General features: G+C 38.8%; 2 protein-coding genes across 50 annotated transcripts in view; one reads left to right on the forward strand and one right to left on the reverse strand.

The window, feature by feature from the left end:
• Positions 1–15,219, reverse strand: part of HADHB (hydroxyacyl-CoA dehydrogenase trifunctional multienzyme complex subunit beta) — a 602,797-nt gene extending 587,578 nt beyond the window's left edge. The window contains exon 1 of the mRNA XM_085015831.1: positions 15,182–15,219. The gene's annotated coding sequence lies outside the window, so the exon portion shown is untranslated. The remainder of the gene's footprint in view (positions 1–15,181) is intronic.
• The window catches only part of DTNB (dystrobrevin beta), a 247,992-nt gene that overhangs the window by 71,815 nt on the left and 159,168 nt on the right, over positions 1–17,009 (forward strand). For 47 of the 49 annotated variants that reach the window (XR_014842418.1, XR_014842419.1, XR_014842422.1 and 44 more), the window contains one exon: positions 8,360–8,514. The exons of the other annotated variants lie outside the window; for them this stretch is intronic. Coding sequence is in view for 41 of the 47 variants with exons in the window: in XM_085019802.1 (XP_084875928.1) it covers positions 8,360–8,514 (155 nt within the window). In the remaining 6 variants the exon portion in view is untranslated. The remainder of the gene's footprint in view (positions 1–8,359; positions 8,515–17,009) is intronic. 49 annotated transcript variants of the gene reach the window in all.

Consider the following 17,009-nt stretch of genomic DNA (forward strand, 5'->3'; position numbering starts at 1 on the left):
GTTTGAATTGAAAGCTCTTGAGGCTTCATCAGCTTCAAGTACAAGCTTTTGGGTACAATTACATCATAGGTGCATTTGTTTTCTCTCTTTTTCTTAATGTGTTAACATGACATTAAGAATTGGAAAACTGGATGGCTCACTAGATGTAGATTTAGATATCTAAAAAAAGGTCTTAGGTAATATGTTTAGTCCATGTTATCTGGTTATCTCATTTCAAAATCAGCTGCAGTGTAAAACAGATTTTGGGTAGAAAAAAATTATGGTTTTACTTAAATGCTTTTCTTAGTTTTTTCCCCCACATAGTATGTCCAAATATTACTCTTTGGGGCTAAAATTTCGTAATTTTTTCTTAATTCTACCATGGTGTTTTTCTGAGAAAGATATAATTCAGATGAAATTATATTTCGTTTAAACACAGAGAAAAGGTTGGGATTTTTGTCTTTTTTTTTTTTAATAATAATGATGCCAGATTAAAAAAAATACATGGCCATTTTTATTAGTATTGGAGAAACTGGTTCAAAATAGAAAAATGATTATTTAACCACATGTTCAAGATGACTCTGGACTCTTTAAGTTTCTATGATTAAATTACTACATTTACATAGAACTGGGACCTGGCACGTAGTAAGTACCAAAAGTTTGCCAAATATAAATTGTTATTTAACTAAAATTACTATAGTTATCTGCTGTAGCTCTGAGTGAAAAAGTGCAAATTCTAGTTCTGTGTGAGGTATGGAAAGGATCCAGGTAATAGCAGGATTTTTTTGGGTTTTTTTTGGGGTTTTTTTAATATGGCTTTTGAACTTCTTAGAGGAACACAAGTGACCAATAATTTGCTTGTGAACAGGACATATCAGTGTGCTCTCGACACCAGATCATTGCACATCGCAGGTGGATTCGTGACATACAAGCCACGCTAGATTACTACTTACCATTTAATGTTATTCAGATAGATTTGTTTCTTTATCTTCTTCATGTTCAAAATTATGGTTTCTTTACCATCTGTAGCTCTGTTTCTTCTTCTTTTTTTTTTTTTTGGTCTTTTTGTTTTTTCTGGGGCCACTCCCGCCCCGTACTGAGGTTCCCAGGCTAGGGGTCTAATCGGAGCTGTAGCTGCAGGCCTACGCCACAGCCACAGCAACACGGATTCCGAGCCGAGTCTGCGATCTATCCCACAGCTCACGGCAACGCCGGATCGTTAACCCACTGAGCAAGGCCAGGGACCGAACCCGCAACCTCATGGTTCCTAGTTGGATTTGTTAACCACTGCGCCACGACGGGAACTCCCCTGTTTCATTATTTTTATTGTACCCGTAATTATCTTGGCCAGAGAATGAGATGTTTAACATAAGCAAAAATTTCAGGTATTGAAGCCTGTCTCTACTTTTTAACTTTAACCATCCAGGGTGGAAACGGCTCTAAGTGGGGTCTCTGCCCTCTGTTTTAAACCGAGCTCACTGATCTTAATTTAAACATTTTTCATTTCTTAGGGATGTCATTCTCTGATGCATTTAGAGCCGATTGGGAGGCCCTGTGTTGTTTGTCCCTCCTCATGTTTCCAGACTGCTGTGCTTTTTTCAGCTCTTGAATTTTTTGTTGGTGGTGGCGGCAGCCGCCATGGTGATGGTGATGGTGTGTGTGTGTTTCCTGTATTGCTGGTAAATATGATGGTATTATCAGTGTACCAGTTTCTAGACGTCTCTTTATTTCTGATTCACTTTTGATATGCTGCTGACAGAGAATCTATAACCAGCTTTCTTAGTATTCTACTAAAGTATGGATGGAAGTGATTGTTCAAGAGAGAAGCACTCGCTTTTGTAGCATGATTGTCAGTTTCGGCTATAGTGAGAATCCTGTTTTCCCTTGCTTTGCGGTTCATAGCTGTGTCCTGCTTGGTTGAGGTGGCCGAGTAATAGAGTGTAAGAGGTTGGCTGTAGCACTCACTCTGTTGTAACTTCAAATGATATTTGGCCGTTTATTCCCTTCTCTCTGCCTACTTACTCCCTTGTCTTTGTTCTTAGTTTCTGCGGCCTCTTGCTGCTGACTGCACTGCTACTGTTGCCTCTGTTAATGTTGCCATTGTGTTGTTTTTCTAATTCATGGAATATGCCTTAGCATTTTTACTTCTGTTTTTACCTTTCTGCTTTTTACCTTTTATTTTAGATTTTTTTTTTCCCTTTACTTTTCTCCCTCCCTTGATCTGTTCTTGTTTATTTGCTTGTTTAAATGTCAGGATATCATTTAAAATGCCTATTTGTGTTTGAGTTTGAAACATTTCTTAATTAGACTTTTCAGGTCTCTCTTCTTTGGAATAGCTTTATTGTCCAAAAGTGGGAGCTCAGTTAAACTTTAGAATACTGGCACAGTTGAATATACTGCCTTTAAAAATCTGCTTCAGGAGTTCCTGCTGTGGCCCAAAGGGATTGTCAGTGTCTCTGCAGCACCAGGACACAGGTTCAACCCCACCAGCCCAGCAGTGGTTAAAGGATTTGGCATTGCTGTAACTGTGGTGTAGGTCGAAACTGCAGCTCAGATCCGATCCCTGGCCCAAGAACTCCACATGCTGCAGGGCAGCCAAAAAAGAAAAAAAAAAAAAATGCGTAAATGTAATAATGCAGTTTTTAACAAAAATTTATTATTCACATAGAAAAAGAAATATACCCAAATAATACCATTAGGTGTTTTCTCTGGGTTGTAGCATAAAGATGGTTTTATCATAATTTACATTACTTATTGTTTTTGCATGTTTTTGATAGACCACACTTTGAGTAGATGGAGAAAGACTTGAGGTGTTTTTTTGCTTAGAACTGGCAGTTCTGACAGTTCACTTGTTTGCTCCCTTGATGTTTCATTAACAGCTTGTAGGGGGTCAACCTTTGAAGTTATAATTAAGCAGTTTCACTTGTTCAGAATTTAGCATCCTCTGCTATAGTCCTTTAACCACCTGTCACTGCATATTTATCCCAGCTGGTTTCTGTTAATCATCCGTTTGCTTCATTAGCCGGAAGTGACTCTTTAATCTGAATATTTGCCCATATTTACATTTCTCATGTAACCAGAATGTTTTAGAACTGGAAGCAAGTAAGAGATAAGTCCTACATCTGCATTTTATGAAAAAGAAAAAGATGAACGAAAGCCAGGGGAGGCCTGGAGACTTGGCTGAAGTATTTCCTTGACTGAGACAACAGTAGAAGCCCAAGGCATGGCTGATTCCCATACTCCAGCCTCACTCTGGCTTAATGAATGCTGTAGGAATATTCATGAGTATGGGAATAAAATATGCACTTGGGTTTAGTTATATATAGGTATTTATAAACATGCAGTTGTTTATACATGCTTTTGTGGGTTCGATTGCTCAGCTGGTAGAAAGATGAAAAGAGAAGATGAGAGTCATTTGCCAGGAAAGCTAATACGTGAAAGACAATGGCTTTCTCTTCTATAGACTTGAGTCTTTATTGTTAACAGATCTATCATCTTGCAAAAGCGTGTGTTTGGTCATACGCGGCCGGGGGTGGGGAATAGCTGGATAGATGGAATGAGTAAAACCAGAGTCATTATCACCAGGTCAAAAATGGAAACATACGTGAAAGTGGTAGAGTAGTAGCATTATTTTGCCACTACACAAAGGACAGTATTTTAAAAAGTATGTACGCATGTGTATTAAAGGGCTTGATTGTGGGTTTTTCACAAGGGAGAAAGCCTATATTTTGATCTGGAAGCAGCTAATGGGAAATTAGATACCTTTTTTCAGAGGTTTATAAATAGAATTACTGGAGAAATGAACCAGTGATCTGGGAAATAATTTATTCCCTTAATGCCAGAAGGGTTTAGGGCTTTAATTAGAGGACTAGTTTAATTTGGGGGATATTTTTATTAAATTTTATTGTCTCATATATTTCTTTGTTAAGATATTTTTACATGTATATAGTAAATCACATTAACTTAGATTTGTTGTAGTTCATTTACAGTTTAAAAATTAGCAATTATTTTTGTTTTTGTTTCTTCCCCTGCACCTGCAGCATATATGGAAGTTTCTGGGCCAGGGATTCACTCTGAACCACAGCTGTGACCCACACCACAGCAGCAGCAACAGCAGATCCTTAACCTGCTGCTTCACAGCAGGAATTCCCCAAACACTCCTTTATGGCTCTGAATCAGATAGGTGTAGATTTGTTGATGTGGTTGTAAACACATATGTTTTTGTGAGTGGAACGTATGTGTATTTATATACTTGTTAGCTGAAGTCCCTGGTCCTAAATATTTCTACCATTGGTGGCTACAGGTTAATAACTTGCTAGTTTTTCAGTTATGAATATCTGGTGGTAGCAGAAAACTTGACTAACAGTGGCTTAAAACCATTGGGATTTATTTTTCTCATGTAAAAGTGAGTCCAGAGGTTGGTAAGTTCAAGTTTGGTGCCATGACTGGCTTAAGGATGTCATCCAAGACTCGAGTTCCTCCTGTCTTCCTGCTCTGCTGTGTGTGGCTTTCCTCCTGGGATCATCAGTGACTGCTCTAGGCCAGGGCGCGTACTCACTTCAAGCAGAAAGAAGAAAGAGATGCCTCTATCAGGAACGCAAAAGCTTTACCATAGATTCACTCCAGAATTAGAACATGCACAAGAGGCTAGAAGGTCATTTTTTAAGGGGAGCGTGTTGCCATTCTGATCAGGGTTCAGTTAGGGAGTGAGAATGGGACAGTAGGTATTGAGTGGTAGCACCTTGCAGTGTCTGCCTCATCCCATATTGACCCTTAGTTTTTATTCAGATTTAATGGATGATTATATTCCTCGTTATAAAAATAGCAGCCAGCTATTTGAAAACTAAGTCACATGCTCTTCCCTCCTTCAGAGGGCATCCGTTATTCACATAATTGCTAACATCTCCAAAGCTCTCTATCTGCTCTCTTGACCTGTGGCCTAATACTCTGTTTCTACAAGATGGTTCCACTTGGAAATTTGCTGATTGGTTCAAATCCAGTTATATGCAAAACTAAGTATTTTTATCTTCAATGTGGTGATTTCATTCAGAATTGTCAGCATTTTTCTGAGTTAGCAACTTAAAATAACTCTTTTTAGAAATTCCTTTATTTCCTAATCCATTTTGCCATCAGCTTCAGTTTCCTGCATTGAAATGTCTTGCAGTTGACCGCCCCTCCCCCACACTGTCTCTCCTGTAATTCTGACTCTCACTTCCTTACTTTTGCATTTGCAAGATTTTCTAGCTGATGTCTCCAACTCTAGTCTTCCTCTTTTATTCCTTCTCCCAGTCATTAACAGTCTAATTTTCTTGAAACCTTTCTGAATATTTCTTCCCTACTTTAGAGTTTTTAAGCCAAGTCCAAATTGTTTCCTCTTTCAAAATTTTCATTTATAACATCATTTTCTTATTCAGTGTTTATATTTACCTTTACTTCTCCATATAAATTATTGTCATCAGACTGTTCTCGTCAATGCACTGTTTCCTGCCTATCACGGCTCATAGATATACCCTAAAATTCCTGCCACAGAGACCTTTATCCTCGTCTTCTTTTTATTTTTCTAAATTGAAATATGGTGGATTTACAATATTATATTAGTTGCAAGTGTACAACAGAGTGACTCAGTATTTTTATAGATTGCACTCGATGTAAAGTTATTATGAAATATTGGCTATGTTTCCTGTGCTGTATAGTATATCCTTGTGGCTTATTTTATGTGTAGTAGTTTGTATTTCTTAATTCCCCCCCCCCCCCGCGGTCTTGGCCCTCCCCCACCACTGGTAACCACTGTATCTGTAGCTCTCTATATCTATGAGTGTGTTTCTGTTTTATGATATTCATTCTTTTGTTTTATTTATCATACTCTTTTCTAGTCGTCCCCCCCAAAGCCCCACTCCCAGTCTGTTTTGACCTCATCATTCCAAATCCTATTTTTCAAGGCCTAGCTTTCTAAATTTTTCTTGACAGTTCCTGCCCATATGTTCCTGTATCTGTTCTGCACAGTATTTTGAAGAAGTACGGTGTAATGGAATTTCTTTGGAGTCAGATAAATGTGAGTTTAAATCTTGATTTAGCCACTAACTTTTCGATCTTAAGCAAGTTAACTTTTCTAAGCTGATTTGCTTATCTGTAACATTTAAAAAATTATGTGCATCCCCCCGTGCACACATATTTACCTTTTTGTGACAGTAAAATGAGGTAATATTTAGTGAAGTATAGTGGTACTTAATATTGGGGATTGCTACATGAAAATGAAAGCCCAGGATAGTAGTGTTTGAAACAAAGTTGAAGTTTATTTTTCTCTCACATAAAAGAAGTCCAGGAGTATGGTTAATATGTTCATCTGGGACCCAGGCTTCCTGTATCTTTCTTTCATACCATGCCAGTGCACGGTGTCTACATGAACGTTGAGATGACCGCATAGTCCACGGTGGCTGATGGAGCCTCAGCTGTGATAGCTGCATTCCAGATAACAAAAGGAGAAAAGAAAAAAGAGTCTATTTCCAGTGTAGTCAGCTTCCTTTAACTTCCTGGAAGTCTCTCACAACTCTTTTGATTGGCCAAACTTCTAGTCACATAACCACAACTTACTAAGAGACGGCGCAAAGTTTAATCTTTTAGTTGGCTGCACAAATAAAATTAATGTTCTGTTACTGAGGAAGAGATAAGAGTATTGTGGTGGTTATAGGCAGAAATGGTGAGGTTTAACAAATGTGCCTATTTAGAATCAGCTTAATGCTTAAATTTTTCTTTGCTTCATCTGTATCTTATTTTTGTAGTTACACTGAAAGTTTCTCAGGGTATTAGGACCATATACAATCCTTCTTTGCTGTGTTTCAATCTGCCTAGCAGAGTGCTTGGCCCTTGGACCACTTAGTATGTGTTTGTTAAGTAATTGATTTTACTTTCCACAAGGACCACACTTCTTAGAGTCTCCTGTCGGATTTTTCTCACTTAATGGGTATTTAATACTTTTCCTTCAGCTACAGACTAGCAGCTTTCATGAGAGGAGTGTATTGAACATTTTCATTCCTTTGATAATTTCCTTTTTCCTAATGCCTTCAAAGTTACCCTGTGGGGTTGGTTATCTAAATTTTATCTTTCTTCCATTAATGTATTTTAAATGTTTTTTTCCCTATACCTAGTGCTTTGGGATAAAAACCACTGATTGAATCTGAAGAGTGATGCATATATGTTCATTACATACATTTTTTTTCAAACATATCTCTAATCTACTTGTTCATTGTGAATATATAGAATATGATTTTTCAAAATGTCATGTTTAAAAAGGGCTCAGGAAATTTTTTTTATACAAGTTTAACTCATTAAATTTGATTTGTTTGTAAAAAAACTGAATAGTTTGAAATGAAAGCTTAGGTTGCAGTTGTCAAGTTGTTTTGAGCTCCTGGTTCTTTTTCTCCCCCACTATGGGTGAGAAGAGGGGACTAACTAACTGGAGGCAGGAGACTCTCTACAGGAAGATAAAGAAGTAATAGTATTACTGGAAACATCTTTCCCATGTGCTTGGGTCAGATTTTATGTAAAAATAGGATCTTATACTGTCAAAGTGTCTTGTGATAGAAGAGTTTATATGAGTTCTTTTTATTCTACTCTGTACCTTACCAAGTGGAATATTTTTTTTTTCTTTTGTCTTTTTTTTTTTGTTGTTGTTGTTGTTGTTGTTATTGTTGCTATTTCCTGGGCCGCTCCCGCGGCATATGGAGGTTCCCCAGGCTAGGGGTTGAATCGGAGCTGTAGCCACCGGCCTACACCAGAGCCACAGCAACGCGGGATCCGAGCCTCGTCTGCAACCTACACCACAGCTCACAGCAACCGCCGGATCGTTAACCCAAGTGGAATATTTTAAAGAAACATACTGCCTAGGAATACATTACATCATTAATATATGAATATATAAATATAATTTCTTTCATACCCTGTCACCATTATGTGTATATATTCATTCATGTATGTTCAAATGTGTATGTGTCTTATATAAATACATGCATAAATGTAAGAGATAAAGAGATGCTGCTGTAAATTCTTCTTGGAATAAAGGGAGGTATAAATAGACAAAATAAAAAGGTATGTATTATCCAGTTATGTATGCTCTAAAAGAGTAGGTCTATAGACATACTTGAATGATGATTTGATGTCTAGGAAGAAAGAATAGTAAGTGGGTAAGAGAGAAGGGAGGGCCTCATCAGCAAAGTAAGCACATCGTGTTAATGAGAATGAGACTACTTGTTAACTAAAAATCATAGTAAGTGTATGATACTTTGTAATGATACTTTTGGGCTGGTGTACAGATGACATAGAGCCGTTTATAAAAAGTTGATGTTTCCTTATAGTTTGACTTTATTTGGTTTTGTTCTCATAGATGTTTTCTCCCAGATGTCAGATTCCAATGGCTTAATGATATTTAGCAAGTTTGACCAGTTTCTGAAGGAAGTTCTGAAGCTCCCAACAGCGGTCTTTGAAGGGCCATCTTTCGGTTACACAGAGCACTCAGTCCGCACCTGTTTTCCACAGCAGGTAAGGACAGTTTGATAGAATCTAGGACTAGCAGAGCTCCTCGCCACCCTCCACTTTGTCAGATTTCACCACGCTGCCTTAGTCTAGAGAGGAAAAAGAGCTTTAAATCAGGGGAGTGGGCTGTGGAAAAGGGGGGAGTTAAAAATTCACTTGAGAGCTCTTTATTTTGTCTGGGGGAGGGAAGTCTTTTCTGAAAAAAAAAAAGACAATAGTTGATATATTTTAAATTACTAAAAGTTTCGAGAAAAATGTTGAAGATGAAGTATTTATATTATTGCTATTGGACATACATTATTCTCTCTAATGAGGTTTTTAACCCTGACATAATAGGAATTTTGATAGAAAACTTAATGTGGTACTGGATCACTTCTTCCTGAGCACTGAACTTAATGTGCTACTGGAATATTTCTTCCTGATCATTTCTTCCTTCGACAAGGAATGCTCTCCAGCTCTCAACTGCCAGTTCAAAATCTCTCAAGGGTACACTGTCATTTTCTTTCTTTTTTTTTTTTTTGTCTTTTTGCTATTTCTTTGGGCGGCTCCCATGGCATATGGAGGTTCCCAGGCTAGGGGTCGAATTGGAGCTGTAGCCACTGGCCTACGCCAGGGCCACAGCAACGCAGGTTCCGAGCCGCGTCTGCAACCTACACCACAGCTCACGGCAACGCCAGATCGTTAACCCATTGAGCAAGGGCAGGGACCGAACCCGCAACCTCATGGTTCCTAGTCGGATTCGTCAACCACTGCACCATGACGGGAACTCCTACACTGCCATTTTCATATGAGAGAAAGCTAGGTTTGGTTTCCTCTCTCTGTGGGTGTTATTTTGTAGTCCTGCTCTAGAACTGGTATGAGTGTATTCCTGAGATCGTAACTATGCCTCAGAAGACTCATAGCAGAGTGGATGCTGGCTATAGTATCCTTTTTTTTGTTGTTTGTTTTTTTGTTTTGTTTTTTTTTTTCAGGTAGAGATGAGATAAAAGAGCATGCTAAACTTAGAAAGTTTAGGAACGCAGGGAATTAAGAAAAAAAAACTGTTAAAACTAATGGGTAAAAGATGAATGGAAATAGGATATTGACATAGTCTAAAAATATCTCCCCATAAGATATGTATTAATTACAAAGGAAATATAGTAACTTTACAGTGGAGAAACCTTCAGATACCACTTTAACCAGGTGATCAAATCCATATCACCAAAGGGAGAGGCTGTTATTGCTGCCTCCTGATAGAAACAAGACAAGGGTGCCTGCTCTTGCCACTTTTCTCTAACGTTAATATTGCAGGATACAAAATTAATATGCAAAAATCTGTTGCATGTCTGTACACTAATAATGAACTATCAGAAAGAAATAAAACAATTCTGTTTATAATTGTGTCAAAAGAGTAAAATACCTAGGTGGGTAGAGATGGGATTACTGATTATTGCTGACCTTCAGAATAGCAAGAATATGTCCTGCCTGGAGATGTCCTCTCATGACACTTTGATGAGCATAGCCTCTTCTGCTATATGCCAAAATGAGTTTTCTTCCCACTCCGTCTTTGAAATGAGACATTTTCAGGATATTATGACCTTGTTTTCCTGAAAATCGAACAAAGTTTGGCAAGAACTGCCTGGCATGTGAATGTGTGTGTATTTCATAGGTGCTCTAATTAAGCCAATCGATTGTACTTGCTCCATTGGCAGCCCCTCACTACCATCATAGTCTAAAGTAGGCTATTACCATGTTTCACTGACATTTTTCTTTTTTTGTTGTTTTTTTTCATTGTCTTTTGTCTTTTTTTAGGGCCGCACCCACAGACGTTCCTAGGCTAGGGGTCTAATGGGAGCTGTTGTCGCCACCCTACGCCAGAGCCACAGCAATGCGGGATCCGAGCCGCGTCTGCAACCTACACCACAGCTCACGGCAACGGCAACGCCGGATCTTAAGCCACTGAGTGAGGCCAGGGATCGAACCCGCAACCTCATGGTTCCTAGTCAGATTCATTTCTGCTGCGCCATGACAGGAACTCCCTCAATGACATTTTTCACCCTTTACTGTCTCAAAAGACCTCATATAGCCCATGACATCTGATAGTTGCAGTTATCCAGGCAGTGGTTATGATGGGTTGTCATTCCCTGCACATGTATGAACTTGGTCTTAGCTGTTCCTGTTGTCACTTCATCTGATTTATGTCCCCAATTGGTACTACTTGTGTTGTCATTCCCAGTGTCCTTGAAGAGAGTATACTCTGGTTTGACATTAAAGAAAAAGTTCTTGTAAACACAGAATGCCAGGGACATAACAGGGGAATAAATTTGATATTAGTGAGATAAATATTTATCCTTGAGGAAATTCCATGTTTTCTTAACAAAGCAACACCAGGTGCTTTACAGAACTTTTTCTTTTTTTCAAAGGAAGATATCCACAGAGAGATGAAGCTGTATTTTTTTTATTACTGAGATATGACCAAAATAATATCTTGTCACTTGAAGCAGTGCCACTGAACCTTGACAAAATTGCCAAATCCTTCTGAATAGATGAAAGGAATTTCAGTTCATCTAGAGGCTGGTGTGACCGATTCACATGTCACGAAGGATTACAGTTAATTAAGTCATTGAGTTCATTTAATTGGCAGAGTGTTTTTCTTTCTTAGTGGTAGGAAAAAAAAATAATGGTGTATCTTACAAGTAATGGTGTCTTAGATTGGATGAAATACAGCGTATAAAATGGATTTTGTTATGAACAAGTCTATGGTAATGAGGCCTGTATCACTGGCATTCACGAGATTGAACAAAATTGTAGAGAGCTGGAAGTGAGATTTTGTTCTAGCTGGGCTTATGAAGCAGAGTGTCTTACTAAATGATTCCTTAGATAGAAATGACAAGTGACTCCAAGACTGTTTTCTTTTTTAAAAAATGTTTTGTTAGCTTACTGTGTACATGCTATGGGAAAGAGGCTCCCCTCTGTGATTGCTCATGAGCTGAAAACAGGTTCTGATGTGTTCAGTCATGGTTCCCATGGTCTGTGGGGGGGGTGAAGGCTGCTGAGCCTGTGGGGGTGGGGGGGAGGGCACTGGCCCAGCTGGGATTCACTGGTGGCACAGTCTAGCATGCACTCCCTTCCCTAGAGCCCTGTGGCTCGCTAGTCTTCAGGTAAGCAGGAACATTTTTGCCAAAAAGATACTGAGGACCCTGGTCTGAGTCATTTTACTTACTGGCCTAAAGGCAGCCTCTTTAGAAGACGCCTGCTCAGATACTGCTTGTGTTTTATTATTGCCTTTAGTCATAAGGAAATTTGAGTGTGAGTCATCATTTTAAAAACAGTTCTGTGGTGGTTCCTATTTTGCTTTTAAAAAACTTCCTAACTCCTCCTTGCCTACTGGATAAGGTTCTTACTGATCCCACCCCCAGCCTATCTTCTCACTCTCATTCCTGAGCGCTCCCCCAACCCCATCCCCTCCCCTCCCTCTGCTTGCCTGGGGCTCTTTTCCGATCTGCCCCAGGGGTTATACCATTGACTTCCCGCCAGCAACAGCAACGTATCAGCGTATCAGCGTCTGTTTCTCCACAGGCTTGCCAACAGCGCATGCTCTCACATTTGGGAATGTTTGCCAATCTGATAGATGAGAAATGTTATCTTGGTATCATTTTGCTTTGCATTTCTCTAGTTTGAGTAATGTACGTTTTGAGGGGGCAGAGTGGTACCCTTCTTGTCTTTGTGCTATTAGTTCTCCCTGGAACGTCAATAGCCTTTGACCTTCTCTCTCTCTTCCAACAAAGCCCTCCTATTTCAAATCGCAGCTAAAATAGCTCCTTGACTTTGATGCTCTGAATCTTTCAGTGTAGGATTAATTGTTTCTTCTCCTGCATTCCCTGGCATGTTACATCTAGTCCCTTCTGCACTGAAGGGAAGAGATGTACCTTGGTCTATTTCAAATTTTATCTCCATGACTAACAGTGCCTGGAAGGTTGTCGATGCTTACTAGGGATTTGTTGGATTAACTGAGTAATGATTTTAAATCAGATATGGCATGAGAAGGTATCTTGGCTTAAATTCTAATTGCAGGCTTAAAGCTCATGGGTGTACTTGCAACCTGGCTGTTTTCATTGATGATATTATAACATGATTTTCTCAAATGAGACAGTCTTCACCAAAAGGACAATGCCGAGTTTCAGAATTTTTGTAGTTTTCCAATCTTTTTTTAAAAAAGTTATAATAAATAAAAGTATCTCTGATAAAAAGCACAGCAACACTATATTATTGTGTCATTACGAAGTGCTCTCATTTTCAAAGTCCAAAGCAAATCTGTGATATGGACAAATTCAGTGTCTAATAATAATTGAAAGGCTGACCCCATAGCACTGGTCTTATAACCAATTGATATATGTTTGCCTTTGTCAGGCAAAATATTTCTGTACATAAAAGTTTGTATAAAAATTTTTTAATCTGAAAGATTTTTAAAATGTTATTTTCAAGTCTGTTAGCTAAGTGTCATACATTGAGTGATAGGACAATGGATAAGAAATATTTACCTGTTGCCGATAAAGAAATAGGAGTGCTTAATGGAAATGATAAGATTGGAAATTGCGGCTATGATGATCTGATGCTAAATTATTTTCTTTTTTCTTGTGTTATTGTAGTGATACTGGATTTCTCATTTTTGAGAGATGGTTCCTCCCTTCTTTTAAAACAGGGAAGCTGTAGCCAAGAGTGGAGGGAGGGAAGTGAGAGTGACATCTAGTATTGTCAGTATTGAGGATTAGAATAACAAAGGGCAGGGAGGTAGATGACAATCAGAAACACTGGTTTCTGAGAAAAATATGAGAGTGCATCCAAAGATAAAAACAGCCTCAGTGTTTGATTGAGCAAGGCGTAAATAAATCATAGTGTTTTTGCTCAGTGGATCAGGCAGCTGTTAAAGTGATTAGAAGAGAAGACCTTGGCGCAAAACAATAAAATATTTAATAAAACGTAAGTGAAAAAACAGATCATATATTTTTATCTACCCTATGTATGTAATTACGTATATAGAAATATATGCATTTAGAGGAGAATACATAAAAGTGAGAATTGTGGTGAGAATGTACCTAATTTGCAATTTTATTATAGTTTTTGTTATAAATGTTGTACTATGAAAAACAAAGAGAAATGCAAAGAATGTGTTCAACTCAGGAGCAAAACCAAAATAAAACAAAAAAGTAGAAAAAAAGGCCAGTCTGTCTTTCACACAGTTATTTACTGAGTCTCAGAATTTTAGAGCTGGGAATTCTGCCCCACCAGTTCTCAAACTTCCCCTTATCAGGACCTTTTTATACCACTGCCCCCCCCCCAAATGTTTGAGGACCCCAGAGAGCTTTTGTTTATGTGGGTTAGCTCAATCAGTATTTCCATAATAGAAATTAAAATTGATAAATTTTAAAATGTTAAGTCAGTTAAAAAGAACAATGATAAACCTGTTGCACACTAACATAAATAATATATTTTTATGAAAATATGTATTCCAAAGCAAAAAATTTAATGGGAAGAATGCCATTGTTTTATATTTTTTTGTAAATTTCTTTAATATTTGGCTCAATTGAAGACAGCTGGATTTTCTTATCTGCTTATCCATTCAGTCTGTTGTGATATATTGTTTTGGTTAAAGTATGGGAAGAAAATCTGGTCTCACACAGCTGTGTAGTTGGAAAAGGGAGGAATATTTTTAATAGTTTTTGCAGATCGTTGTGGATATGCCACGTTGCCTCCAGAGCACCCCACTGTACACTTATGAGAGAATGAGACTGAAAGAGGAAAGAATGTCTTGGTGTTATTATGAAAATAATTTTGACCTCATGGGTTCCCTGGAAGTGTTTGAGGAACCTCCCAGGGGAGCCTCTGACTATACATTGAGAACCACAGCTCTAGCCCGTGAGGATGAGATAACTGAAACCAGAATGTTAAGTGGCTGCTCCCAGATCACATAGCTAATGGAAGACAGAGCAGTGGGACCTCGTTCTTCTGCTTTTAGTCCTCATGCTTCGGGAGTACTTCACATTATAGTGTGAGCTTAGGACAACTTTTTATCATTGACAGCTGATGTTTGTATACTATTTGATTAGAGTCTATTTATTTTACAAAAATTTTTATTACCATTTATTTACAATATTCTGTCAATTTCTGCTGTATAGCAAAGTGACCCCAGTCATACATATGTATACCTATCTATCTATCTATCTACATATATATATCTCGCAAGTGACTGGATATGGTTCCCTGTGCTGTACAGCAGGACCTCATTGCCTACCAATTCTAAATGTAATAATTTGCATCTACTAACCCTAAACTTCCAGTCCATCCCACCCCTTCCCCCCAACCCCTTGGCAACCACAAGTCTGTTCTCCATGTCTGTGAGTCTGTTTCTGTCATGTAGATAGGTGCATCTGTGCCATATTTTAGATTCCACATGTAAGTGATATATGGTATTTGTCTTTCTCTTTCTGACTTATTTCATTTAGCATGAAAATCTCTGGTTCTATCCATGTTACTGCAAATGGCTGTAAATAATTTTTGTTCCTTTTCATGGCTGGCTATTATTTCATTGTGCATGTATACCACATTTTCTTAATCCGTTCATCTGTTGATGGACATTTAGGTTGTTTCCATGTCTTAACTATTGCGAATAGTGCTGCTATGGACATAGGGGTACATGCATCTTTTTGTTGTGAGCCACACGGGAAGTCCGACATGCATCTTTTTGAATGAAAGTTTTGTCTGGATATATGCCCAGGAGTGGGATTGCTGGGTCATATGGTAGTTCTATATGTAGTTTTCTGAAGAACCTCCATGCTGTCCTCCATAGTGGTCATACCAGTTTACATTCTCACCAACAGTGTAGGAGGGTTCCCTTTTCTCCACACCCTCTGCAGCATTCATTATTTGTAGGCTTATTAATAATAGCCATTCTGGATGGCGTGAGGTGCTACCTCATTGTAGTTACTTTCATCTTGAAGATTAAAAAACTCTATAGGGAGTTCCCATCATGGCTCAGTGGTAATGAGCCCAACTATTATCCATGAGGACATGGGTTCAATTCCTTGCTTCGCTCAGTGGGTTAAGGATCTGGAGTTGCCTGAGTTGTGGTGTAGGTCCCAAATGTGGCTCGAATCCTGCGTTGCTATGGCTGTGATGTAGGTCGGCATCTGTAGCTCCGATTTGACCCCTATTCTGGGAACTTCCATATGCTGTGGGGGTAGTAGCCCAGAAAAGACAAAAACAAAAAACAAAAAAACAAAAAAAACTTTATAAAATTCTGTGATAGGTGAATCAGACTTTTTAGGGAAAATAGCATTAGAATTATAAGTGGATTTTTAAAAATGTAATTTTTTTTTGGGTCTTTTTTGCTATTTCTTGGGCCGCTCCCGTGGCATTTGGAGGTTCCCAGGCTAGGGGTCGAATCGGAGCTGTAGCCACCAGCCTGCGCCAGAGCCACAGCAATGCGGTATCCGAGCCGCGTCTGCAACCTACACCACAACCACAGCTCATGGCAACGCCGGATCGTTAACCCACTGAGCAAGGCCAGGGACCGAACCGCAACCTCATGGTTCCTAGTCGGATTCGTTAACCACTGTGCCACTACAGGAACTCCCTAAAAATGTAATTTTTAATAAACAGAGGAAGATATAGGAATATAAAGTTATAATAAAGGATAGATAGATTTAATGTTTGTTAACCACCTCTGGCTAGCAAAAAAACTTCCTAGCATCTTCTGTCTTAATAATTTTAAGTAGAGACTTTTGAATTTCATTTTGGTTTATTGCAGTTATTTGCATATCCATAAGAAGAGGCATTTTCTGTGTCTGGACCTCCACTCAAATGTTGCGTGACTTTCTGGCTTTATTTTTAATGTTCACCCATTCCTCCCAGATTCCACTGAAATCTCAGAAACGTCAGTAACTTGGATGCCTGAGATGGAAAATATTTTGGAAAACTTTAGTCTATTTGAGTAGTCATTTCTTTTTTCTTTTTTGCTTTTTTGCTTTTTAGGGCTGCATCTGCGGCATATGAAGGTTCCCAGGCTCGGGGTCTAATCGGAGCTGTAGCTGCCCGGCCACAGCCATAGCCACTCGGGATCTGAGCCGAGCCTGTGACCTACACCACAGCTCAGGGCAACACCAGATCCTTAACCCATTGAGTGAGGCCAGGGATTGAACCCGCATCTTCATGGATACTAGGTGGATTCGTTTCTGCTGTGCCACAACAGGGACTCCTGAGTAGGCATTTCTTAAATAAACCACTGTCAATGCATGGCTATGTATAGAGGGCCTTTGTATGGTGACTTCCTACTGTTATCACTCTCTTTCAGGCTTCTGGCGTTTTTGTCAGAACCTTTCCCTCCTTCCGTTCCAAACCTGCTTATAGTCTCTGTCTTGGATGTGAGACTTTCCTTCAGATTTCTTCATTTTTAAAGTTAAAATTGCAAGTGCCTCTCTCTTGCTCTTTCTTGCTCTCCCATCCACTTTATTCTCCCTTTTCTG

This window comes from Sus scrofa, chromosome 3 (genome assembly GCF_054392235.1).
Source record: "Sus scrofa isolate SSC_HxYL_T2T_F1_AM1 chromosome 3, Sscrofa_HxYL_maternal_Yorkshire_Landrace_v2.0, whole genome shotgun sequence".
Classification (NCBI taxonomy): domain Eukaryota; kingdom Metazoa; phylum Chordata; class Mammalia; order Artiodactyla; family Suidae; genus Sus; species Sus scrofa.